Raw genomic sequence first — 26933 nt, forward strand, 5'->3', positions numbered from 1 at the left:
TCCTGGATTGACTGTCATGAATTGTCTTTAATATATTGCTGACATCTTCTGCTCCATCCTTTATACACCCGATGCCCTGAAACCACAGTGCTGCGATTTCAGGGTTGATGGAGCTGACCAACATATGAACAACGTATGCAATTTAAGCAATGTAGATAAGCAGATAATTACAGCTGGGGAAAAATGCATAATGCATCTTAATTCCTTTTATCTCTTCTGTTAGTAAACATTTCCTGGTGTGAGCCATTTTTTGGCACATTTGTAACCAATTATGCTTTACAAAATGTGCAAATGACACCTATGACTTCAACAACTTTCTCACTTTACAGCATCATCTCATCATTTCATAGCCTTTGTTTACTAAATATACTGCATGATGCATCTAAAACTCTGTGCTTAGCTTCCCACAGACAGCACCCTACCACTAGGTGTCACTGTAGCCCCATATTCTTACTTTAGAGGCCCCACTTTAAATGTTGAAACACTGCAGGGCTCCATTATCCACTTATTTAATGCACCAAAGTAGTGACGTTTCTAGCAACACTGTCTCTGACTACCAAATTAAAATTTTCCTTTCTAAACCAACAATAGGTAAGAGTGGTCTATTGATTAAGGAGCCAGGGCAGAGTGATTGCACAGAAGGTTCAAGGAATTGTAAGGTTTTTAATTAGATCCAGATGTGACTATTTACATTTAAAAAGAAAACTGTCAGTCCATACAATTCCACATTCAATTAAAAATGAACAGTTTTACAGAAAAGGTACACTTTCATATTCCCATTCTTTGTAGCATTTAATCGTCAACTAATATTCTGTGCTTAAAAAAATAGCAACCTATAATACTTTTATATTTAAAATTTCTTTTCAAATGAAAGGAAGACAAGATATACACAAGCATCAGTTAAACCTATGATCAACCTGTACACAGCATAGAGAACCCTGTAAGCTACTGGCCAGACGACGATACAAGATAAAACACTTCTGCAGTTTTAAAAGGTTCTGGCCAAAATGACTCCCTGTTCACCGTTTATACATTTTCTGATTTTTTGGAGAATTCCCTGATCTACGCTCACAGCAACTTACATTTTACTCTTAGTATGGACACTACTAGCATGACCTTATTCAAAATGGCTACAGAATGCATTGCATGTTTGATCTTTAAAGGGAAGTACAAAAACTCATAAAAAAAGTATAAATGAAGAGAGATTATCCAGATCCAGTGGTGTTGGATTCTGTGTTGGCTCATGCAGTGGATTGCAGAAAATCAGTGATATGAAAACCAGTATCCTATATTCCTTTAGGCATTGGGTATGTTGGCACACATAAAAACACCAACAGCCTCCTGACCAGCACCTTTTCCTATATCTAGATTGACGCTTAAATGGCCACCTCACATCACAACCATAAATACAGGCAAGCCAAATTAAAAAAGGCTCAAATAAAAGCTGTCACTACTCATGTGATCAAAATTACAATATAAAATATCTTGTGCATTACAGAATATTTTGTAATTAGATCTTTCCAAGTTTCATTCTAAGGTATAACAATAGCAGTCTGTACACAATTTATATAAAACATACACAATATCCCAGAGATGTCCAGTCCTATAACAGAATATCCCAGTCTTCATCCTCCGGCCCGCTTTCCTGTTTGTCTCTATTATCTATTATTACTGTGTGGAGTATTAGAAGTCATCATCATTATTATTATTATTACTATTATTATTGTATGTTATTACGTTAACAAGATGAATTAGCTTTTCCATATACAGTAAAGAAGAAAAAAGGCAACACAGAATGAGGCCGCATTAAAGGTTGTAACTAGATCCAAGTCCCTGAGGGGTACCACATAACAGCAGACTGAGAGTAAGCCCTGTAGGTCCTCTGTCACTTCTCCACTTCATTGGCACGTGGTTCCCCCTGTCGTCCGGGAGAAATACTGCATCTGGTCCTCAGCCACCACCACCTCAGTTTAGTGAAAGCAATGCAGTGGGAGGGCGATGGAGAGCAAGCGAGAAGCATTCTTGTTTTGAGTCAGTTCCAGGTTGTCCCTGATAATCTGTACATTACATTCAGGAAACGTAAAAAGGGCGATCTGTCTGCATAGGGAGCAGCGTCTTGCCACAGAGAGATCTTAAGTGCTTTATTATCCGTGAAGAGGGGAAAGGCTAAGGCCGATGAAACCTACAGGAAACAAAGAGATCTCATGAGGCATGAAAAAAACATTTACATTCTGTTTAAAGTCAGAAGATTTTCATGAAATCAAACATGATCTTTATGGTCAGATTTTTTTTCAGCAGTAGCCATGCAATATATGTACAATCTGTAATTAGGTCTGTATAAGATAGTTATCATATGATTGGAATACCGGCTCTTTTTAGTGATTCAGATCATTTGGTTAAGCTCAGCAATAAGAGCTCCAAAACAGCTCTTCATTCAGTAACACTGTGTTTTATAATCCATCAAAATACAGAATATGAAGAAATAGATCAACATATTTTTACATTATGATTGATAAAACAACAAAAACATCAAATAATATTACACATGGCTACGGTTTTATTTTATTTTTTTATTGAGTCTTAATGTCATTACCAAAGTGAGACGTTTCTGGATAGTATTTAACAAATATGTTAACTGATCAGTCTGTTATTCGGGCTGGTTCATGAACAACACATCACAAGTTGTTATTATTAGCGGCGGGGTCCGCCATTCTAATGCTGGATTCACAGGAAACGATGCATTTGTATGATCCAGCATTACTGTTTTTAATGTTATCTCAATATCAGCCTCCCCATTTACTGTTCACTGAACTAACACTGTATCAGGGCTGTATTAAACCCAACAGCTGCGTCACATGAAAAGTCTCCAGGTTATACATGGGGTGACTTTTATTGTGAAGCAGTCACAGGAAACATAATGTCATTTTCAGTGACTTTGTCAGAAATGCCTCTACAGAACAAAAGTAATTTTCTTCTGTTGTACCTCTGACAAAGCAGCTGCATACAGTATTTGCTGTAGTATTAAACTGCACTCGCTATTACCATGGTAACCACGGGTGTCGCCAAGTCAACCAGCACTGAAAACTGAAGGATTATAATGTCAAGGTCCAGGTGATAAAAGGTATACCTCGTGTAGATTCTACTCTCTTCATGAACCTCCATTTCAGTGCTCTTATAATCGTTGAGCTCCTTCCGGATGGCTGCCTGGATGAATCAACAGGAAAGACATTATCATTTGAATGTGAACTTAAAAGGAAAGATGCAACATAACTCTTGATACTAATATTATGTGAAACACAATCCACTACAGAGAGATTTGTTGGGTGCATTTTAAGTGCTGGCAAACTGAGTGAGTACCTTGTCAGCAGGAGTCAGCTTGGTCCACGGCTTGTCTGCTCTCCGATCATAGTCCTGGGCATCTGTGACTTCCACGTACTCGTGGAACCGCAGGATTTTCCTCGCCTGTAGTTCTGCAACTGTGGGTCTCTGACTCAGCTACAATCAAGAGAGAGTTTTTATGTCATTTTTATATCCAGCAAATACATAATTTGACACTTGGATGTCTGTTGTGGATGTGTTGCCTCACCTTCCTGGTCAGCCGCCGCTTGATCTCCCTAACCTCAGCTTGTCTGTCAGCCTGGTTTTTGGCTGAAAAAAGAAATGGAAGGAAAAAACAAAAAAATCAACAACAGACCTGCATTTAGATGCTGCATGAAAGCCAGGCTTGAAGTGCACCAAAGGTAAAAGCAGTTTCTAAAATTAGGCATCTAAGTGGTAATCTGTGTTTCAAACTGTCTTTTCATGTCAGTTCTTGCTGTAACTGCACATATAACAGGTTATTCTCTTGGACAGTTTGGAGACCTGAATCAAGAATGTTAAAATGTATGTGTGTTTATTTAAATGTATGTGTGTTTATTTACATATACAAGAGAATTAATAGACAAGTCGTCAGTCCAAACTAAGCATTGATGTTTTTGTTAAAAGCCCACAAAAAATAAGTCCAGGCAAGTTAAGGATTAGCAGGCTCATAACAGAATCCTTCGTTTTATAGTGAAGGCAGTAAAAGCTTCATTAAAGGATAACAAAGGTGAAAAGGAAAGAAAGAATTGATACTAACGCTGAAGGATGTTTCTTTGCTCAAGCTCCTCAGCAGTGGGTCTCTGGCTAAGTCGCCTGAAGTGGGAAAAAAAAAAAGGAGAGTAGGACTATTTTTACACAGTTTCATCACTTTGTCATTCAGGCAATAAGTAGGACAAAGATCTAAGAAATGTTCTCCTGATTTCTTCAGGAAATGCACATTCACTATTGTCAGTTTAAGGGATACAAAAGAAATTAATAATATGCACAAAGGTATGATGTTGCCTGTCTTTACCTGGTCAGTGCAGTGCCGATCTGTGTGCGGATTGCCTCCCACTGCTCCCTGCTCTGCCAGGTGAGGCCGGTCTGTCCTGGAGGCTGGTCGTCTCTGCTGCTCCTCTCCTGAACAAACCTGTCCCTGTCTGGGGCACAAGGACGGCAGCTCAGCTTCAGAGCCAACGTGTCCTTCCTCTTGACCCTGCTGGCCAGGGCGCCTGGATTCAAGCCAAGCAGAGATGTGGTCAGGTGTGAAGGAGCACAAAAACAATTCAAAAGTCTTGACAGAAAAAAACATTGTTAATCTTACTGGGTGGGGGCTCATCCTCCGAATCTTCATCCGAGTCTTCTTCTTTATAAAGTACAGGGCCGTCCGAGTCACTGTCCTCCCCATGCATGTCATGCTCTCCTTCCTCATCCTCATCCTCATCGTTTTCATCCTCTTCTTCACTGCTGTTTCCTCCTGGGATGACACAAACACCGGCATCTCCGACCAAGCATCTGCGACTCCGAGGCTCCAGCTCCGGCTGGGGGATCTCCCCATCGTACGCGTCCTCCTCCTCATCATCTTCCTCCTCTTCTTCTTCCTCCTCTGAGTAGTCATCTTCAGATCTAATGGAAAGAGAACATAAATATATTTATTCATGAGCATTCTGGATATGGATAAAACATCTATTGTGTGTATTTAAAGAATTTAGAAGTAGCAAGACAAAACCAACATTTTAGTTTTACCAAATTAAAATGTATGTACTCAACCTTCAACACAACATACTTTACTATTCTAGCTACACCAGACTTTGTAATGATCAGCGGAAGATTTTCTCCAGCTCTCAAAGGGCTCAAGTATAAAGTATGCAAGGCTTAAAAAATGGATGTAGTGGCTGCTCATGGTCACATACAAAGCTGGATCTCATGGAGGTAGAGATACTGCAGAAAGTCTGTTAGTTACCTTGCTTTCTCTTGTACTGATTTGTGGTTTTGTCTTGATAGAGAAGCTTTGTTTTATACAAGTTTTTCCAAAATTATGCATTGAGAAACTCACAGTTTTAGTGGTTGGATGCTGACAGGAAGTGGGCGCCCACGATCACTTTGGTACTCTGGAGGGGTTTCGAAAAGCAGCGTGTGCGCCCGCTGTAACCCATCTGGGTGCGGCTGAGCCGGGCCGGGACTGGACAGGGCTCTCTGGATCATGATATGCAGCGGGACAGGAGCCGGCCGCTGAGGAGACTCATTGGTCGGACTTGGTGGGTCAAACAGCATTGGTATGGGTTGTGGCAGTGGGTGGGGGTAGGAGTGCTGATGGTGTAGGTGGTGGGTGTGTATGTGCTGACGGGGAGGAGAGGGTGGTATGTGTGTTGGCAGGGGAGGGGAAGGTGGAGGGAGAGGTAGCTGGAAGCCCATGGGCAGGCTGCTGTGGTCCTCCAGAGAAAGCGGGGAGGGGCTGATGAGATGGCTTGAACCAGAGGAGTCCTCGGGGTTACGTTTGGTGACGGGGGTGGTCCTCTTAGGAGGCATGGGTGGCGAGGGCTTGGCTGGCACAAGACTGGTACCACCGGTGGCTTGGTTGAAGTCACCTGCAAATGAAAAACACAGTTTATACATCCAATCATAAAGCAAAAAGCTGTAGCTTAGGCCTGTGCGTGGGCTGCTAGCAAGCGTTTTTAGTTTTCTATCTAATTTGCCACTGTGACATGAGCGCACATGCATCAGCTCTACATGAATGACGTACCCAACATGACAGAATACACATGAACGATTATAAATACTGGGATTACATGTCTGGCTGAGCATTATTGTGTAGAAACAGTGTGTCACATCACATGATCTCGTCAACATGAATGCACACACTGCCCTAACAAACCAGTGTGCAGCATGTGCCCCAGGTCACAGAGACGAAGAAGATACACACAGCCTACATGCTCGACAAAGCCAAACTCTAAACCCTCCGTCAAACTGTGCTTAAAGTGCAAACAGCTCCTAAACGAAAGACTCAAATGCAAACCCTCCAATTATTTGCATGCACATTTGTATATTTGCTATAAATCTTAAAACTCTGTGAAACAGTTTTTAAGCCACACCAATGTTAAAAGCCATAGCCGTGCTACTGAGGCGTAATAACAGGTCAGTGTCGTCGGACTCGAAACATGCAGACTGAACTGGATTACATCTTCCTCTCTAAATTATATGAAGCCCTCATGTTAGAGCCCTCTCGCCCCTCCGTTCAACCATCCAGTCACATCCACGCATCCACCCCAGTTTAGCAGAAGCTGAGTGGATTAGCGCTATAAAATTCACTTGATGCATGGCAGGCCACAGCTGGAACCTGCTAAAGGCTCTCCCTCATTCACATGCCAAATAAGAGTACAGCATTAAAAACATTCAACTGCTCACTCACACAGAAGTGTTCTCTCATACACACAAAGCACCCGGCAGCACACACATTTTCAGCTCATTATGTGCATGCGGCTTTTATATACCACATCCAAAGAAAAGCAGTCAGTGCCAGTCAAGTTAAAGGCATTGGGGGGAAATATGTTGGCAGCTAGAAAGGACGCGACACGATGAAGAACGCAGACTCTGAAGGGGGACATTCCAGACATGGGCACCCTGGTCACAGAGATACCAGGGGGCCTTTTACCTGAGCGCAGGCCTCCGGCCCGCCGGCACAGGTAGACGGGCAGGGACAGGTAGACATCATAGTCGCACTCTCGCTTCCAGCAGGACCAGTAGAGCGGAAGCTGAGCGTTCTCTCCCCCCTGCAGGGCGGAGACTAACAGGGAGGAGACGGAGGCCTTCAGCTGGAGTGTTTAATGAATGCAGGTACATGGTGGTACTGTTTTATGTTGTATAGATGGAGTCTGCTAGCTAAATGCTAATCATTCTGTCCCTCAATTGAGAAAAACTCAACCAGTCTTCTTTTCCTTCTCAAACAAACAGTTCCACATTGTGGGAAACACACTTATTTCTATCAGTTTGATGAGAAGACAGATACCACAATCATGTCCGTTATGTTAAATGTGAAGCTACAACCAGGGACAAGTTAGCTTAGCATAGCCTAAAGATTGAAAGCAGAGGGAAACGGCTAAACTGGCTCTGTCCAAAGTAGGCATACACAGTATCAGGCAAATTGACACCAATTACTCTGAGGGTAGCTGACGGCTAGATAGGGCTTTATCTGATTGGTAAAACAGTGTCAATGCAAGGCATCAAGGAATCCATCTGATAGGCCAAATGTTCTCATGCTGAGTGTGAATGTATCAGTCAGCAATAGTCCAAAGGCAGCAAAGTCTGTGTAACAGCTCTTATCAACACTTCATTACTCGTTTCTCATTAGTTTAAAGCATTCAAAACTGAAGCTCAGCTAAACTAACTGTCTCCAGGCTGTAGCTTCATATTTAACGAAGAGATATGAGAGTGGTATTAATTATTTCCTCAAACTCTCAGCAGAGAAGCAAATGTTTGTATTTCCCAAAATGTTTAACAATTCTTTTAAATGTTTAGTAACTTTGAATCTTGTTCACAGCATTATATTCTATCTGCCGCTAATGAGAACCAACAAAGCCTCAAGGGAAAACCAACAGGACGTCTTGTAATATTTTTTCCCCCATTTGATTAGTCACATGACTATCTGATGACATGGCTGATAAATATGTAGGGGAAAAAAAACACCTCACAGACTATTGTGAGTTTAAAGAGCCTGAATAATTTAATCATACAGACACAACTGAAGGCATGACAAGAAGTGCACACAAGGTACCGACAATCATCAGATCTGCTGACAAAATAAAAGTGAATCAAAGTAGACGGCCTTTCCCGAGTGGGAATTAAGGCAAGATCCCAGATGAGATAAGCCCACAGTAAACAACAACAACCACTATGTTGCATCTGTGAGAGCAGCATCCCATAGCCACAAGAGTCCCTGTTATCTTCAGAGTGTAAAATGCTGGGGAAAAGTTGCAGCTAAAATAGTCCAGGCGTAATAAGTAATTAGCTGGGGAAAAGCTGCTCAAGCTGTTCAGATAACATCATTACCAGGGTATGTGTATGCAAGTGTTGTTGTTATATGTATGTGTGTGTGTGTGTGTGTGTGTGTGTGTGTGTGTGTGTGTGTGTAGCTAGCTCTGTTGAAGACTTCTCTTTGCCATCAGTTGTTCACTGACTCATAAATGTACATATTGTATTCGCCAGTGGGAAAACGACATGCTAACTGAGCACATATCTGAGTGTTCATAATGCTCATTTGTGACTGTTGATGTGGGCACGTGACCACGTCAATGCCCTCAATCACCTGTTAACAGAAGCACCCGCTAATCATTCAACAGAACTTACCCAGCATGGTGGCATTGCCCCTGTTCACGGGCTTGGGTGGGGGCAGAGGGGGCTGCTTGGTGCCCTGAGAGGTGGAGGTTGGGGCTACAGATGACTGCTGAGTGGATGCACCCGCAGAGGAGACGGACCGGACGGGTTTGGACGCTGAATGGGCAGAGGGAGAGTACTGGGTCGTGGGGTGGTTTGATGGGGTGCGAGGTGCACCCTTGCTGCCAGGTTCAGGGGTGGAGCTCATGAGCCATTTTGGAGGCATGACACCTGACTGTTTAGGTGGCAGAGGTTCACGCAGGGAGTCCCGCAGGGCTTCTGGGTCAGGGACAAAATGGCTTTCTGACTCTATATAAGAAAAAAAAAACACAGCATAATGAGGATCTATTATATAATAAAAGCACACACAATACTCTTCATGCTTTTATTTTTTCTTATTATTGAATTAGTGATACATTATTATGAAATACTCTTTACATGGCTATAAATGTTTCAGTTCAGGGACTTAGCACTGAGCCATTTTCTGCTGCTCCAACACTAAAAGCACTCTCTGCCATAGCACTTGTTTGAGAATTGCATTATCTAGGGATCAGCTGTGAAGATAAACAGAGTAGGCAGTTGCAATTACCACCAAAAACCAACCTCCCCCTCTGTCACCCCACCGCACCCCTAAAGCACCCCCCCACCCCACCCCACCCCCACGCTGCTGCTCCCACGCCATTCCTCAAAGCTGCAGCTCTGAAGTTCAGGGTTATTTATTTACAGACGAGCTTCTATCACTGTGTCGTCATACAACCAAAGAGGAAATAATCCAAAGGAAAGGAGGAAGTGAACATGAAGAACAGAGAGGAGAGGGAGAGAGAAAGGAAAGGAGAACAAGAAAGCAGGAGATGTGATAAAGATAGAAAGAGAGTGGGAGAGGGAGAGAAAAGCAGCATCAGAGAGAGAAAGAAAAAAGGAAAACACAAGGTGAGACTGAGAAAAGAGACGAGAAGGGACACACGAAGGGAAGTGGGAGAAAATATCTGTTCACCTCAATAGAAAGAACAATATTAGGTCTGTACTGGCTTTTCAATATATACATGCATCAATATATTTTTAAGCTGTTGTTGTAGCCCAAGTTTCACATGTGGATCATTTAGTTTTCCTCTCATCTCACTGTCATACTTCAGTACAACGGTAGTGAAGTCAAAAAGAAATCTTAGTGGTTCTTGTGTCAGATAAGTGATAACTGGACAAGTGAGATCTAAAAACAGCCAAAAACACCATTATTTCTCAAAGTGTAATGTCTGAGTAAAATCAATTAGCTGTGGCTCTTCACCAATTATCACTGAGCTGACAGTGTTAGCGTTAAAGGGCAATAATGGGTATAGTGATCGTGCCACGTTAATTAGGAGAGGAGAAGAGAGGACGAGTTATTCCCTCATGTTCCTGAATAAGAAGCATAGCTGGAGCAGGGCCCCTGGGAGCCGACAGGAGCCTGTCTATATCTGGGAGGACAGCACATAAGCAGGAAAGTGACAGCAAGAGGGAGTGGAAAAAAAAAAAATACATGGACTGAAGAATCTTTTAACGTGTATGAAGGAGGTCAAATTGTAAAATATACATCTTATCTTTGACTTTCTCACAGTGAGGAAAACTCAGCAGGGGTATTATGATGACAGGTTTTGGTGAATGATCTCAGCTGGCAGGGGGAAATATACTGGGGGATGACTCACCTCTGCGGGCCCTTCCCTCCTCTGCAGATGCATGTCGAGGGAGTGTGGGCTTCCAGTCTGTTTCCGCAGGCCGAGTCCTCCTGCAGTCCTCTGATGGGGCCTTCTGCAGCCCGGGCCTCTTCTGCCCGTCATCGGGGTGAAGTCGGACCCCGCGTCTGCCCTCCTCCATCTGGCTGTGAATCTGGCCCTGCCAGACCATGTTAGGCTTCCACTCGCCCTCAACGTGTGCACGTGAACCCATCCCTGCCCCTCTCCACCCATCTTCATGAAGTCCCGTGCCCCTGGAGCCCGGAGCCCCCCGGCGGTCTCCGTTAGCGGGAGATCGGACCCTGCGATCATCTGGCTGGGGAAGCCAGGCAGGGTTCATCCTAAAGTCCGACTCTAAGGGGAGTTTGCCCTGGTTGCACGGGCTCCTGCTACCACCGATGACTCCTCCACCTCCTCCGACCCCAGCACTCACTGGCAGAGTGTGGCCATTCTTCACATAGGCCTGCTTTTGTGTATCTGGATCTGCATCTGAAAAGTTGAAAAGTCCTTCGTGAATTTTCAACTATGACGCCTAAAAGTGATAAGATCCAACACTGACTCATCTACACTAGCAGGAAACTAAATACTGAATATTTATTCAATCTAAATTATTCAAAATGTTTTTTTTTCTTTGTTTGAAATTGTAGTTCATTTTTTCCTCCCTCGTGAAACTAGATATAATAAAACAGAAGTGGTAAAACCATTAAAAAATGAGGTACTATTTAAGGTCATTGATCAAGCAAATATACAAATCTAGCTGCTCAGTGTGAGGATTTGCTGCTTTTCTTTGGTTAATAATGTTGTAGACTTGAAAACTTGTTGGTTTTGAATTCTTGGCCGGACAGAACTAGTCCTTTAAAGCCAGCCTGTGTGAGTTATTCTGATGGGCATTTTTCACAGTTTTCTGACATTTTATAGACTGAGAAATAACAAACCAGTCAGATTAATCAATGATGAAAAATTTTAGTTGCAGCCCTGTTCCATGGTAAAACTGTAAGGTGCCCCTACCCCAAGCCCCACAGACAGTGTGTGTGTTTGTTGGTGTGATGAAGGAGCAGCTGTAGGTTTAATAAATGGGCTTCTGCAACAGCGGGGCCTGCATTACGCTTGCACACACCCCTCTCAAAGCTATTTTGCTGCAGGGCACAATTCGCTCCACTTTTCCTCAGCTCTGGAGAGTGGCATGCCATTTTAAACAGACATTGCATTACTTTGGAAAAAACAGCAAGGTGAAAGTCAATTTGCCTTTTTTAAATATGTCTCAGACACCTGCTGGTTAGGAGGACAGTGTTCCTGCCATAATGTACTGATGACTTAACTGTACTGTCTGCGTGGGTGTGATAGCCTCAGGGCTGCTGCTGTCAGATACAGACAACGCTGTGAAGAGAGAGATCAGATGAATCACAGGAGCACTCTTACCGTTGTCCGGGACCTCCTTCAGCACTCCCTGTTCTATGAGCTCCTGCCGCGTACGCCTCGTCGACATCTTTCTCTCCAGTTCTGCCGTCAATAAACAGGATTTACGTTACACACCAAGCTTTCTTGTTCTAGATCTCCTCAAGGAAGAAATATTGCAGTGTAGTCGTTCACATTTAGCATGTGACCTCATGCTCCAGAATACAAAGATTGGAGTTTAGAGCTCCTCAGTCAACAGGATATTTTGTTAGCGGCCTATTTTCTTACTATAGGTGCACTGAAAACATTAGGAGAGCCAGAGGGGCCTGTAACATTCAGGCAGGAACACATGCATTGAGGAATTTTGATGAAAGCTGATTGTAACTGATATGACCAGCGAGGAAAGACGGAGGTTCGCTTACGCTACGAACACAATGACTTCACATCACAAACCTTCCGAAGTTTCCTTGAACCTCTCGCTGCTTTTCTTCTTCCGCCATTTCCATGGCTTGAAGATCTTGCCAAGGGTTGAGAACTTGCCCTTACGCTTTGGGGTGCTGTCCCCCGTGCTGCCCCCCTCTCCCACCATTGTGCTGTGGTGCTGCTCAGCTTCATCATCTACAATAAAAGCAGTAATAAAATATAAATCCAACAGTTTTTAAGAGAGATCTGGAAAACGAGACACAGAAGCATGGAAAATCAGAGAGGATCTTTTCGATTCTAACTGAGCTCATCTGCTGCCTTTACAGAGAGGGCCATGTTCATTATGGCTGTTATTATCTTTAGCTGTTAGTTCTCGGGGACTGAGTGTGCCTTGGCAGGGTGATGCTGAGAGCTCATGGACTCCTCCACATATCCACAGTTAACAGGAGAGGTCTGATGTTGGCGTTGGGCCAGGATTTCTCGCTGTCAAGTGCTCACATTCCTTGGCTGGATGGAGACTAGCGCCTTATCAGCCTTTCAGCCCTCACTGCCTCTATAGAGGAGAGCAGCTCACACATGGATGCAGTCATACAGTAGCAGGAGTAGTAGAAAAAAAGTCAGTCATGATGAACACATACAGCTAACAATCAAGAAGTGAAACATCTCAAAGAACAGCGATCATTAAGAGATGCCATTAAGGCTTAAAGTGCTCCATTAAATGGCATTTTGCTGTCATGGTTACATATTTGGGGTTACATGATTGACAGGCCAACTGACAGAGTGCTGAGCTCGGAGAGAGTTTCAAACATTAGCTGCTTCAAGGCTGCAGCTGCTCTGTACAGCAGACATAATATTTACCAGAGGAGAGAGAATAGGGTCTGATTTAAAACATCCAGTCTCATGCACACACAGGATGTCTCGGCGACAATAACGCCTTGCAGTCTGATTCCCACAACAATATCCTCTCACACAATACCTACAATACTGATTTGGCGTATTCAGCAGTCCAATAAAGAACATAGAAACATAATAATAATAATAATAATAATAAAATCATTCCTGGGTGGAAAGTGAGTCCTCATTTGACACACACACAGCAGGGGACGTCAGGGTTAGTTATGGACCAGCGCCCCTGGAACTGGCAGGGTTTCAGTATCTTGCTAAGGGACATTTTAGCATGGCGGATGGTTGCTGACACAGGATTCAAACCCATTTTTGCAGCTGAAGGACAGAGCCTTTAACCGCTACTCCACACAGCTACCTCAATGCTGCTGGCAGGGTAAAATTTGAACTGAATGCTTACACAGTGTTTAAAAGCCTGACCGTCAGTAAAACCTACAAAACAGCTCAAATCAGAACTGTGAAAACTCATTCACTACTGCCACTTCAAAAATGAGCTTTTGCTGTCATTTCCTGAAGTTTAAGTTGTGACTGACAAGTCTTTGAAAAAAAAAAAAAAACAGACACTCGTCTACCTGGAAGAGGGGTGTTAAGCGTCCAGCTTCCATGGCGGCGGGATTTGAAACAGCATGCCATGGGGAAGAAGGGAGCATTCAGCAACCCCACAATCAACCGTCCTGTATGTATCCGATTAGAAAATGCCAGAAGGTGAAGTTGCAGAGAGCCGTTCAAAACTACAGCAGAAGGGGTCCGGGTTCAAGGGACATGTCCGCACCATGGAAATCCAGCTTATCTTGGCGAGGTAGAAATCTGAGGATTCAGACCAGCTGCCATAACATCCAGATTAAGCATTGCTTAAGGCAGCTTCCCTGTGAACCAGAACTGAGGTTCTCACACAGCAGCAGACTGCTCTGTCAGACGAGCCCTGACACAGTGGCTCAGCTGAAGCCAGTGAAGCAGGATAAGAGCTGCCTCTGCCAGGCCTGCACACTCCAAAGCACTGCAGAGATGACGATGGCACAGGACTCAGCCCATGCAGCAGGCATCAAAACAATAACTGACCATATCCTTAGGAGACTTGTACATTTGCCAGCGATTATAAAATGTCCCAATCCACTGACACAAAAATTTTAAAAAAGACAAAAAAGTAAAGTACTTCCAACTCAATTATCACATTCAAGAGAGCTGTGGATCCACTCAAAATGATTCTTCACAGATACAGAGAAAACTCTCCAAAATGTCATTATTTCAACTGAAGTGCGAAGAGGTCTGGTATGTGGTGGCACTACAGCTGTGTGTGACGGACTGTGAGTCTGGGAATGGGAGTAAAGGGTACAGAAAGAGCTACAAAGAGAGCAAAAGTACAGGAGTTATGAAGGGAGGGGGGGCAGCCTGGAAACACAGGGAGGAAACGGCACTCCACCCTGATTCTGTGACTGAGAACAAAGACAACCTCTTCCCCTCACACTCAATAACAGTCCACTGTACTGCTCATGGAAATATAGTGCTGGAAGGTATAACACAGTGACACCAGTGAAACTAATTAATATTCTGATGGTTAAAGCATCTAGATCATACAAAACATATTTCCATTCAGAACAAGGCCAGAACCAGAATCCTTCTAGTCATGCTCAGTAATCAGGAGCTCTGCCAAGATAAGGCATACCAGTCAGGAAACATGGGGGTGGGTGACACCATGTATGTGTGTGTGTGTTCCTCTGACGTACCCCTATCCTGAAGCCACACCTACCACTCTCTCACATCTCCCAGAGAGGCCAGATTTCCCTCTAACCTCATGATTCAATGAGTCATGGCAGGCCCGTCAGGTGAGCATGTGGTTAAAGGAGATTGTTGTTTTAAAAAGGACCTGGCCTTTAGCCGAACTGCGAGCCAAGCCGTCCTGATCACTTACATAAGAAACCCCCTTACAGGGGGGTGCGATGGTTGGGAAATACCTCCAACCTCGATATAACCCTTACCCATGTCAAGCCAGATTATGAATCTTAATCTACTTAATTGACAGCACAAGGAGGTTATAATCACTGTGATTGCTTCTAGTGGAATCGTGTGCTCCCTAAAATCATTCAACCTTTTAAAACTACATAAGTTGAATAATTAACATGAGAACATGCTGTTTGAGGACAGAAATCTGTCTAATGAATTTACTATATAATACTTTGTCAATGTAAAGTTTAAAATCTGTAATTAAAGAGTCTTTCCTGCAGCTTTACACTGTGATATGAAAAACTGCAACACTGCGAATACAAAAAAAATAGGATTTGATCAAAAAAGATATAAAACCTCACAACTTCCATTTTCAAATAATCATTATATAAAAATGTCCAATCCAATTTGACTGAGCAAATTGCTGTCACATGAGAAAATAAGTGCGCAACACAAGCATGAGTGTGTAAAAAACACAGCTGAGATTCATCCACGTGATCCCAATGATTTAACATTCCTTGTGGTGGTGAAAGTGAGGGGGGGGGGGCAGAGAGAGACGAGACTGTGCAAAGTTGATTATACAATCTCCAACCTTATCTCTCCTCTAGGCTTTCATTCATTAAAGAACTACAGAATAGTAAACTGATTTCATGCCGTGTATGTTTGCTGATGAGGAATGCACAACCGTGAAAAGTACACACACAGAGCATGAGTGAGTCCTGAAACTCACCGCCATTGTTTTGTTGTTGTGGGTCCTGAGATGGGGTCTCCACACGAAGGCTCTGTCCCATGATCCAGCCCCTGAGGGGCCTCTACCTGTCCTACACCCAGAAACGTGCACACAACCCTGGACAGATCAGCAGCTGCACCTGCCTTCCTCCTTCTTGGCCCCTGGTCTCCCCTGTCTCAGGTCTTTTCTTCTTCCCTGTGTTTCTCTCGTCTACCCTTCCTCTACGCCTTTCACTTCAGTCCTTCCCCCGTCCCTCCCTCTCGCAATCTCCTTAAGACCTTCCCTCCCTGCAGGAGTTGGACTCCCTCTCCCCCTCGCTCACTGACCCTCCCTCCTTGGCTCACAGCACAGGTCAGCATTCACTGAAAGATGCCTGCCATTCCTGGGAGAAGGACGAGTTATGTTTTCAATTTGATGCATGTTCTGTGGTATGCGGTGCAATGTGTGCATTCAATAATGTATATACAAATGTAATGTATGCTATGTGCTGCAGCGGGCTCAAGAGAACAAGGACTTGCATGATCTAAAAACTCCAGACAAAGCATTACGATAAAACAACTTACCCAACACACAAAAACTAGACTCAAAACCTCAGAGCTCAGACCACACTGTGTTGCCTAAAAGCATTTCTCTGCCTGACACACTGGTGTCAGTATTTACTCGCCTTGCAAGCACTGTGATGACAAAGAGAAAAGAAGACAGAGATATAGACAGTGTCTGTATAAGCCATTCCTAAATTAGTAATACATCTAACCTGACAAACAAAAACCTTAATTTAGTCTGGATGTGAAGGATGGAGCAGAGAGAAAATTGGAGCAATTTCAATCAATGCCCTCAATCAGGATAAATGTTAAACAAGATCTGACACTTTTTGTGGGAGCTGTGGAAAGGTCAAGAGTGTCTGCATGCTGTTCCCTCCCAACATTCAAGTATGAACAACAGACAAGAATCAGCACAATTACAGCTGCTACGATGACACTGAACTTGTTAAAGGAGGAATGAAAGATCACAAGTCAATCCGACAAACAGGAAGATGTGGTGCATGCACGCTAATATTCAGCTATTACTACGCTTGCTCAGAGAGCACTTATCATGCTGCTCACCTCTCTTAATTCTTTCAGACACCATTGTATGCACATCTCCAAGTCTCTTATCACAATTTGAACAGTCTTGGAGGCATTAGCATGACTTTGAAACATGTTTGCCAAGGAGAGCTGCCCTGTCTAGTGCTTGAATATAGAGAGGTAGAGCAGCAAAGAAAAAGGACCGGTTTCTGTAAAATAGAAGGGGAAAAAAAGGAGTGCGGACTGGACCCCTTGAATTAGCGCTTTGATTTCTTTTGAGGCTTGTGTGTCTTCAGAAAACCTTGTCCAACTGCTCCTCAGAGAAATCCAGAGCATTGAGCTGTGTCATTATGCCCTGATAGATCAGAGTTTTCTGAGCGTTTGGCTGCATCTCGGGCTGTTTCTAAAGATGGAGAGCTAGTGTTTTCGGCAGCGTTCCTTTTCTCTCCCTGTGCCCCACATACAGCCTCCACACCGGGCCAGCTTCCAGAGAGAGCTGAGCCAATCCGCATGAGCCCAGAACCTGTTGGCCTGACCTGGATAACAGACTGGGCCAGGCCATTTCAGCAGGCACGCAGACTGAGGCAGGTACACACACGCATACCCACATACATGGCCCTGTCCAACATGGGAAGAGTATTGAGCGTGCCCTACGCGTGGTGCTGTAAAGCTCTGTGTCACTACAGTAAGTCTCATTCATCATAGGAAAAAAAATCTTTGTGAAATGTCTTAACATATGTTTCATATATTTGTATAACCACAGGTCTATATGGAGGTGGAGCTTATCAGAAAAGCAAGTTAAAGAAAGATCTACTGAACAACAGCATCACACGGATAAACTGAGTGAGGACAGGAGAGAGACGCTAAACGTTGGAATGTAGACAACATTTTGGAAAATACTCAATACTTAATGATTTTACCTAGCATACCTAACAAATGATTTACTGTGGATCGCAGATTAATCGATAATGAAAATGATCATTAGCTAGGGTTGTTTGAATGGATTAAACAAATTAGACCCAGAGCTTTAGCTAATGAACTTTGAAGCTGATGTTGAGTCTTTATGCTAAGCTAAGCGGCTGCTGCTTCCAGCTAAATGAAAATGGTAGTGATTTTCTTATCTAGCTTCTCTTCAAAAAAGCCAAAAAAAAGTTGAAAAATTCCCTTAACGAAGATTCAACACAAGAAAAACCTGTCGATGTTGGGGTTGAGGTGAGATGATGAGAGTTGTGTATGTGCTTTTATTTTGAAGTAGCTACAGGAAGCCTTGAGTGATAGTAAAACATTTCCAGATGTACATATCCTAAGCAATCACTAGTGACTGCTTTTTTTGGTTTTACAAAGGGGAAGTGGTTAACTATGGAGCTACAGGTGACACTGGACCAAATACCAGCAGTGCACTTCATCAAGGTTAACATTTCCTTTTTCCTGCACAGCTGCTGGGTTTCGAAGAGACTGAAGGGTCAGTGTTGCCATATGAGTGTTTGAAAGTGTTTGACACCCTGGATATCCACAGAACCATCTCTTTGGTAACACAGCGCGCAAACACACATAACACACAGAACTACGCTGACCAGGGAAAAGCCACGTTTTTGGAGGGGAAACCAATCCTTGATCAGGCCCTTAGGTTGAGAAGATGTATGGCTGGAGTCCTGAGTGGCTCATAAAAACGCAGAGGCTAGACAGACTCTATAAACACAGTGGATGTACAGCGAGATGAGTGGATCTACAGCTCTCTCCACAGCATTAAAACTGCACTTAACAAACCACAACGACCAACTTGGTACTCACCACGATTTTCCATTACAGAGTTTGAGGCACACCAATCAACGGTTCCTGAAAAACAACAGATTGAGATCAACACCAGTTTAAGATGCGAGTTGAGACCAATAAGTTAAACCAGTGTAGAACAAGAAACAGTTTTTACTCAAACTTTTTTTAGCAAGTGATGCTCACAGAAACATCAACACTGTGGTCTTAGATTCATGAGACATTTAGTCTTAAATGCCTCCATTAAAATTCTTTAACAGCCCGAAGGCATCTTTTCAGCAGAAAAGTATCTGAAGCATCTGATCATCCCTGACCACTTTCAAGCCAAATTTAAAATCAAACCATATGTTGTTACTTTTATTAAACTTAAGAAATCTCATATTAAAAAAAACATTAATCATTATTTATGGACATGTTTTTAGAAAATTATTTTTTTGTCAGCACTGCCTTTAGAAGTTACTAAAAACCAAAAATGTGTTTTTTTCCCATCAACACATCAAAAAAATCTTCAAGCTTTATTTATATTTCATTTTTACTTTTACAATTTTAGGATGTACGTGACATTGACATGTAAAAATTACCTCAGCATCACTAATTGTGGATTTTTGTAAATATAAAAAGATATAGACATACACTATAGAAAGTCATGGGTGGGGGTGTATGTGGTCCTCAGCAGCAGTTAAGTAGTATAACTTCAGGTCTCCAGCATGCTAAGGATGGCATCTCCACCCATCTTAACCCCTCTGAAAAAGAGACAAAGAGGATTTGATCATAGTTAGTCATAAATAGAGAACAGTGACGATGCATGTGTCATCACTACAAACAAAACCAACATATTCAAACAAGCAAGGACCTGAGAAGTCAGTTCTTTCTTTATAGATTATGTCTTGATGCAGAAAAGAGTCAATAATCAGAAATATGAAATCCAGTTCTCGACATTAAGGCCATTATCACCTGTAAGCAAGTTTGTAAAACCAGGCTGTTCATTGCTTACGGCTGAACCAGTTGGATGTTGAAACAAAATACACGTAATGTGTCATGTTCACAGTCTAAACTAGGCTACTTCTTGAGTTTTGATGAGGACAACTCAGCGTGAGAAAGATAATGCAAGTAAATTAATCAGTTTTAATTAATATTACAAATTAAATGTTGATTGCCGAATGTAATGGTTATAGAATTATGACACCATCAGCTTTTAGATTGGTTTCCTCTTAACCTCGCTTTCACGATGCCATTTTGTCTGCCACTGGGCACAAAATCTCCCGTGGAAATGAAGGAGATCCAGTCAGGCTTGTTGGTAGTTGTGACTAAGGAAAACAGAAACATTTCAGTTGTCTTTGACACAGCGGCGATGACAACAATACCACTTTGAAACGCTAGGGGTTGTGTAAGTTGTCTGTTTCCACTTTAATTATGGATCGGTACAAATACACTATGTTTAAAGGGGTAGCAATAGTCGAAATGGAAGAAAAAATAAATAATGAATACTGTAGAAATATAGCCGTCTGTGAACAGTGATGTTATGAGAGATTTAAGGACAGATATATATATATATATATAAAAATTTGGAGGACAATAAAAGGGCAGACAAAAAAAGCTGTATGCAAGTGTGGCAGAGGACACAGCAAAGTGAATGTGTGACAATGTAAGGGATTTTGTGTTTAAATGACTGTGCAGAAGGACGAAGTGTGAAGCACAGAAAACAACAAAAGGCCCTTAAAACACACATAACACATAATGTCAAAGCTCAGTGTTTGGAGGTACACACAGTTGGGTGACACTTTAAGTAGATGAACGACAGCATAACACTACTCTGGTTATCTAAAAAAAGACGTGATGCTACAGTAATCCTAAAAACTGGATGACTGAAGCGTGATTCCATTTCTGTTACGTCACGCTGATTGTGGTGTTAAAATCTCGTGGGAGAACAGTTTCCTGGCATACACTCAGACCTTTGGATCCAACTGGGCATTGTTCAAACTATTCACGTGTAAAAAGTCAAAACGCTGTCATCTAACACTTCAGTAATGTAATTAAACACTTTTGTTGGCCAAGTGCATCACTTCACAACCACAACTAACCCTTGAAGTACCTGAAGTGGACAATTAATGTATGACATAAAATTATTTTACTGAGCATACCTAGCAAATAGGGTTAATTAATTTAGGTAATATAAAAGATTGGAAAAAGACAGGATAGATATATTGAGCCCTAAGCAGAGGGCAGCAGAGCAGGTGAAAATCATATCAACTGTGATTTAACTCAGTTCAGATGAGACTGAGCCTGACATCATCACACAGAAGCTGAACACAAACGGTTCTCTTTAAAGTAGGGAAAAAGAGTAAAAAGAAAAAGGCATGCATGTGACTCAGGTGTGCCAAAGCACCACTATATAACAGCTTTTAACGTGGACTTTGTCAAGTCGAGCTGGCTGTAGCAAACGTCTGTGAGTCATCATCTGTGGATGAAATGAGAGAATATTTGTACAGTATTCTTTTTTTATTTAGGTTTTCTAAGTCAAAGAAAAAATCTGCTAAGCCTGTCTGTGTGCTTCTTTAAGTCTTTATAACTTAGGTTATTTACCCTCAGTGACTGGCGTGCTGCTGGGTTGGGAAGTAGTGGCACTCTTTCATGTCAAATTATGGCATTTCCTGAATTTAGGTTGCGTAGAAAGATACTTCAGCATATTTCTGGTGTTTTCAGCGTAACATGAAACTAGACATTAAAACTAGCACTGTTCTCATCTTTCTTCACGACCTGAAGCCCCGCTTTGGACGGATTCGTCCTCTCCGCCATGACTCCTCCTTGTTGCAAGTTTTGAGCATGAGTTTGACAACATTGTTTTGCAATGTAGCAAGTGTCCAAAAAAATGCAATCATCAATAAAAGAAATTGATTAGCTCGGGGTAGATGACGCCAATGGATTGGACAATTTGAAAATGGTTCTCAACTAGAACCGGTTCTCGATTCAAATCCCTACACAAAAGAAAAATTAGCAGGCTTTACTTACCTGCCCGGTTGTAGATTTGTGCATTATGTAAATATTAACATCTGCTCTTGCCAGCTCATAGAGAAAAAAAAGGATGACTTTTAGACTGGCATTGCACTTACGGACAGAAAGACGATAGAGCATTGAATGATCCATTTCTAGTTGTGCAAAAAAACAGAGCTGTAACAAATCAGAAATCAACCACTATTTTGATAACTGAATAATTGTTTTTGTCATTTTTTAAGCAAAAATGATGCTGTTTGAAGACCTCACTTTGTGCTGTGGGAACATAACCAGTTAATTAATCAGTAATGAGAATAATCATTCGCTGCTGCCATTGGGGAAATCATTAGTCAATTAATCGATATGATGACAACTGGCAACAATTTTGTTAATTGATTAATCATTTAAGTTGTTTAGGAAGCAAACATCCCAAATATTTCTGGTTTCAGCTTAAATGTGAGAATCTACTGCCTTTCTTTATATCATTGTTAATTTAATATTTAAGGATGTCATTTTGGACTCCTGGGAACTGGCCACTATTTACAGGGCTTTTACAAAAAATATTAAATCGCTTAAACAAACAAACACTTAAATGGAAATACTCATTAGTTGCAGTCCAACACTAGCATTATTACAAACAAATTGTCCATTCTTTACTATAAAGCCACATCCTTTGTGGGAATTGAGAAAAAACAAGCACAGACATTTGCTTTGCATGTGAAACCAAAAAGAAAATAACATGAGAAAAAAATGCTGGTTATAACTACCAGTGAAAATGTACATATGAGCCAAACGCTAACCCTAAACGAGGCCACAAAAATTCCTTCAGTTCCTCTCTCAACAATACTGATGAATTTCATTTCAAAATTATGCTTCTGGTGGTCTCATTGGGCTCCAGATCATCTTACATTTCAGTAAATTACTGGTCTAACCAAATTGCAACATCAGATAAGAGCAAGAGCCCCTTTAGACTTTGTGATGGTGTCCAGGCCACCAGAGGCCCTTTGACAAGACTATTAATCAATGATCAATGTCCTGTCATGAAGTAAAGCTCCGTCTGTCTGAGGCACGCGATGCTGTGCGGCATTTTGATATACAATTCAGACGTGTAAACTTAGAAACAGTTTCCTACCCATACGCTAATATTCTGTAATTTGCTATTCTTCTCTGTTCCTCCTCCAGGCAAATTTAACGGCTGGTTCAAAGGTGAACTTCCTTGTGAAAAGAAGAAGCCTGAGTAATGACATTTGGACATCAAACAGGCCAATAATCTGGCCTTAAACCACAAAGTGGGGCTAAAAGTTTTCATAGTACAGCCATACAAACAGACTGGAGGAGAACCCTAACACCACGGCGCGGAGGCAGATGTATCCGTGGTCAGAGATGAAATTTTTTACACTCCCGCCCAGTGCCACAGCCTTGGCTGGATGACTCAAAATAATCGAGCAGAGTGGTGAGCGTTTCACTCTATCCAGGGAAAGAAAAAATATCTTTGGTGTCTGAAAGTAAGAGCGGATTTGAGGCTGTGAGGGGGTAGAGCTACAAACACAGAGAATTTTCCACCGTTTCAGCCACAGCCTCATATGTTATGTATGCATAACACTTGCACGCATCACTGCATGTCAAGTACAACATAGACGATCCAAGAAAAAAAAGACAGAAAAAGAAAATTGGCCTGAGCAGATACATTCCACCATCAAATATTGCTGTTTCACTTGCTGTTTTCTGTCACACTCGCAGCCAGTCTCAGATTGTGCCCAATAAAGAAAAAAAAAAAAAAGGGATGTTGATGGCCTAGTTCCCTTTTGAGTTGTTAACCCTCTCCCTTCTCTATGCTGTACACAACAGATCAATATGAAAGTGATGAGTCCGTCCAAACTGTGCAGGAACTCTGTCGCTCACCGGCATGAAAGATATTTTCTCTGAAGGCTCTGACAGCCACCACAAGTCACTTAACAGTGAACAGATCACAGAGTACATTACGCACACAACCAAATAATGACATAAACACCCAAATGGTTCTTAAATAGTTACCTCCCCACTTCATCAATCACTGCTCATACTATAATCTTGTCTACAACTCTATACAATCAGAATGAACTATCTTGTTTGAAAACTCCCATTACAAACCCACATCCTCCTCACGGATGATAGCTTCACCACGGATGATACCGGCTGGGATTTCGTCTTCTTCCCAGCTTCCGTCCCACAAACACACTCACCAGGAAAAGAAGCCACCAATCAGGTATGTGAAAGTGGCCGTTACAGACCGCCTCGAAGCCGGGACTGTATAATCTTCTGTGGAGCGCACACACCCTCACTGGCGCACTCTACTAGCGCTGATTCAATTATGATGGGAGCAGAAACGGCAGCAGCTGGCTCAGTTATGCCGTCTTTAAATAGCAGTGCGCTTCTCACTCCAGGGCTCGGGTTTTGGGTACAAAAAGCCGCCAAGTCAGTGGAGGAAAATCATCAACTCCACACTTCCTAGTTACGCTCTTTCAAAAAAGGTGAATAACTGCTTTAATACTAGCAGGTCAGGAGTCGGGTGGGCTGAAGTATACTTACAGGCCTGCTCCAGAGAGATATCGAGGATAGATGTGTAGATCAGAAATAAGCAAAGTAAAGTCGGCCCCGCAGTCTCTCTGCATGGACCTCTCTGCAGTGTGTATCCCAGCAGCAGTTTCCGCACCCCTCTCCGAAGAGGATGGACGAGGGTGTCTGTTCCCAATCCGGGCCGGGTGAGCGTCATCACCCAGCCTGCCCCAGAAAAAGCATCACTCACCACAGGGACCGGTGGCCCACTTTTACAAGGAGCCCAAAATGCTCCTCGCCTTTGCTAAACTTTTCTTCCTCCCTCCACCTGTGTGAAGACTGCACTGCAGGAGGTTACCACCATGCATCTTCAAGGTTCATTGTGTTTCACATGTCCACATCTGCTCCTTGACCGAAGGAGGAGGTGGAGGGGAGGAATTTAGCTTGAGAGCTTTGGAGGAATCTCAGGCACACATCAGTCTCATCTGTGGTCTAACCGAATCAATCAGGCCCAGCTGACAGCTCAACCATCGTGGTTGCCTCTTAATGGCCCATTAAAGTGGGGGGGGGGAAGAGCTTCCAGTGGGAAGTGGGAAGAGCTACAACACAAGCCATGAGGCAGCAATTTCTCCTCTGAGGAGCACATTAACCTCAGGAGCTATTACAACACAGGCAGATGAAACCATACAGGAGAGATGCAGGTTCAAGAGGGAGAGGGGGCATCTGACTGGCTTTAATATTACCCTTCATACGCCCAATGTACTGGTGAATACTCTTTGGGATACATACAAAGCAATAAAGCAGTCATTTTTAACACCAACACACACTTTTTAAGCTTGTTGAGAGAACACAGTTGCTTCCATTAGTAGGTTTCCTTTAAATTCACACTTGTACTCTGAATAAATTACTATGTGCTCCTTATGTCACATATTTCATGTCATGCCAATTATTTTCCGTCCTTGAGGGGGAAAGAAAATCCACTCTGCTTGTTCAATAATGCAGCAAACACGTAATAAAAATGACACAAGAGGCTTTGCTAGGCTACTACCCGCCGCTGAAAGATGCAGGAGCGAGTGTATCACGTCTTCCATCTTTGCCCGTCCTAATTAGGTCTAAATGAAGCTCTCGTTTCTAATTCTCTCGCCGTCATTAACCGACTACTACTTAAACGTCTTCTTCCCCGAGGCGAGACATAAATTACCTGACAGGTTGACTCGGTCTGCCGCGCGACAAGCATCAGGTTTAAGCGGCCGCTACTCCCGGCACGAAGGAGAACACGGACCCCGACCTGCCTCCTTCTCCGCGAGCGGATCTCGCGCCAGTGGACTCAAGATGCTGATGAGCGCGAGCGGGTCAACGCAGCCACAGCGGAAGCGACCACTTCCGGTGCTGCCTTTCAGAATAAAGCCATTAGCAGGGAACGTATTTTGCGACGTTTTGTAACAAAAAAAACAATTAAAACGCAAGACAGATATGATGAGGGTTTGTCAGGCGTGGGTTTACGTTTGTTGCTGATATTTTAGCTTACTTTACACGCACATGAAGATAGGCCTTGACGCAAATATCCTTTGTCCACCTTTTAAATGAGCTAATTACTTAAAGCAGTGGGGTTGGGTTTCTGTCTTTAAAGCCTGCTGCAAACCAATTTATTTTAAAAAGTGCATAACTGATTAGTTTTCCGATTCAAGCAGCATCCCCTTTCTGATGTCTGCAGACGAGAAAACAGCGTTTTTACAGGCCTGTAAATGTGTTTTTCCTCAGCATGGTAAGCCGTAATTGGGGGAGAAAAAAGATCCCGGCATACAGACCGTAAAGGCGCATCCCACTGACTGACATCCGACTGCAAACATCGACACACACCATCTATATCCCGCAGATCACACGCATCCTTTGTTGTGCACGGACGCAGAGATCGGTGGAAAATGGAGTTTCAGGTGGTGGACCAGCGGCAGCAAAGGCTGCACAAAAACTATCTCCTTGTGGCACCCAGGGTGTGCACAAAACCAAGATGTTTACACGCAATGCTGCATTGCAAACGTGCAGTTTACTCGCGATACCGGCTTGTTGTGTATCTGCCAAGTTGGAGCGTAACTCAGCTTATTGTCTGCGGAGAAATATCCCTCCCAACTCAGCCACTGTGACATATTTGCTCCCCCAGGACACCGGCACACAAAACCTGTCTCCTCCTGACTCACCCTCCTCCGCCTCCTCCTTTTGAAATTAGTTTAAAAATAGCAGCCCGGTCATTTCCTCACCTCACACTTTCCCCCTCTTCCACTGCCCGGTCCAAACATTTCACGCACTTACCGGAAACCATCCCGAGCTGAGCATCTCGGTACCGGTAGTTCTCGGTGGGAGCTGCAGCTCCACTGATGGCGCTGCGAGCGCGGCTGCTCTTTGTGTAGAGAAGACTTCAGTACCCACCAGGCATTGCATTGCATTGATTTGGGGAGGGAAAGAGGGGGTGGAGGAGCATTCCTTTATATTATCCTGCTCCCCACCGTGACAATGAAACACTGCATGACAGAGGTGCTGCTTTCCACTCCTCGCACCCATCACTTTATCTGAAAGAAAGTTATCACATTTGAACCTAAAAAGATCCTGATGTCATAAATCACAATTTGTATGACCTTATCAACTTCACACCTTGAATTGCATTTGATAAACCCTCAATTAATGAATCTTGATAAATGACAAACAACCTACATGAGGTTAAATGGACACTGTGTTTGTGTTCCACTTTTAAATTTAATTTTGCTCAATTTC

At 43.0% G+C, this 26933-nt stretch overlaps 1 protein-coding gene across 6 annotated transcripts; it reads right to left on the reverse strand.

The window, feature by feature from the left end:
- Positions 1–643: 643 nt before the first annotated feature.
- phactr4b (phosphatase and actin regulator 4b) lies at positions 644–26565 on the reverse strand. Of its 6 annotated transcripts, none has more exons than XM_073486090.1 (15): positions 26475–26565; positions 19275–19384; positions 18663–18707; positions 12264–12428; positions 11835–11915; positions 10389–10904; positions 8683–9018; positions 5396–5927; positions 4664–4965; positions 4373–4571; positions 4118–4173; positions 3587–3648; positions 3358–3495; positions 3128–3204; positions 644–2182 (listed from the first exon to the last, which is right to left on the reverse strand). In XM_073486090.1, exons 3-15 carry the CDS (start codon positions 18673–18675, stop codon positions 2167–2169), a joined length of 2493 nt encoding a protein of 830 aa, XP_073342191.1. In that variant the 5' UTR covers positions 18676–18707; positions 19275–19384; positions 26475–26565; the 3' UTR covers positions 644–2166. The 6 variants fall into 6 exon arrangements, with proteins under 6 accessions (XP_073342191.1, XP_073342192.1, XP_073342195.1 ...); XM_073486091.1 differs by having other exon boundaries at positions 26423–26490; XM_073486094.1 differs by lacking the exon at positions 26475–26565 and adding an exon at positions 26363–26391.
- Positions 26566–26933: the final 368 nt, after the last annotated feature.

The sequence above is a fragment of the Pagrus major genome, chromosome 17 (genome assembly GCF_040436345.1).
Source record: "Pagrus major chromosome 17, Pma_NU_1.0".
NCBI lineage: Eukaryota > Metazoa > Chordata > Actinopteri > Spariformes > Sparidae > Pagrus > Pagrus major.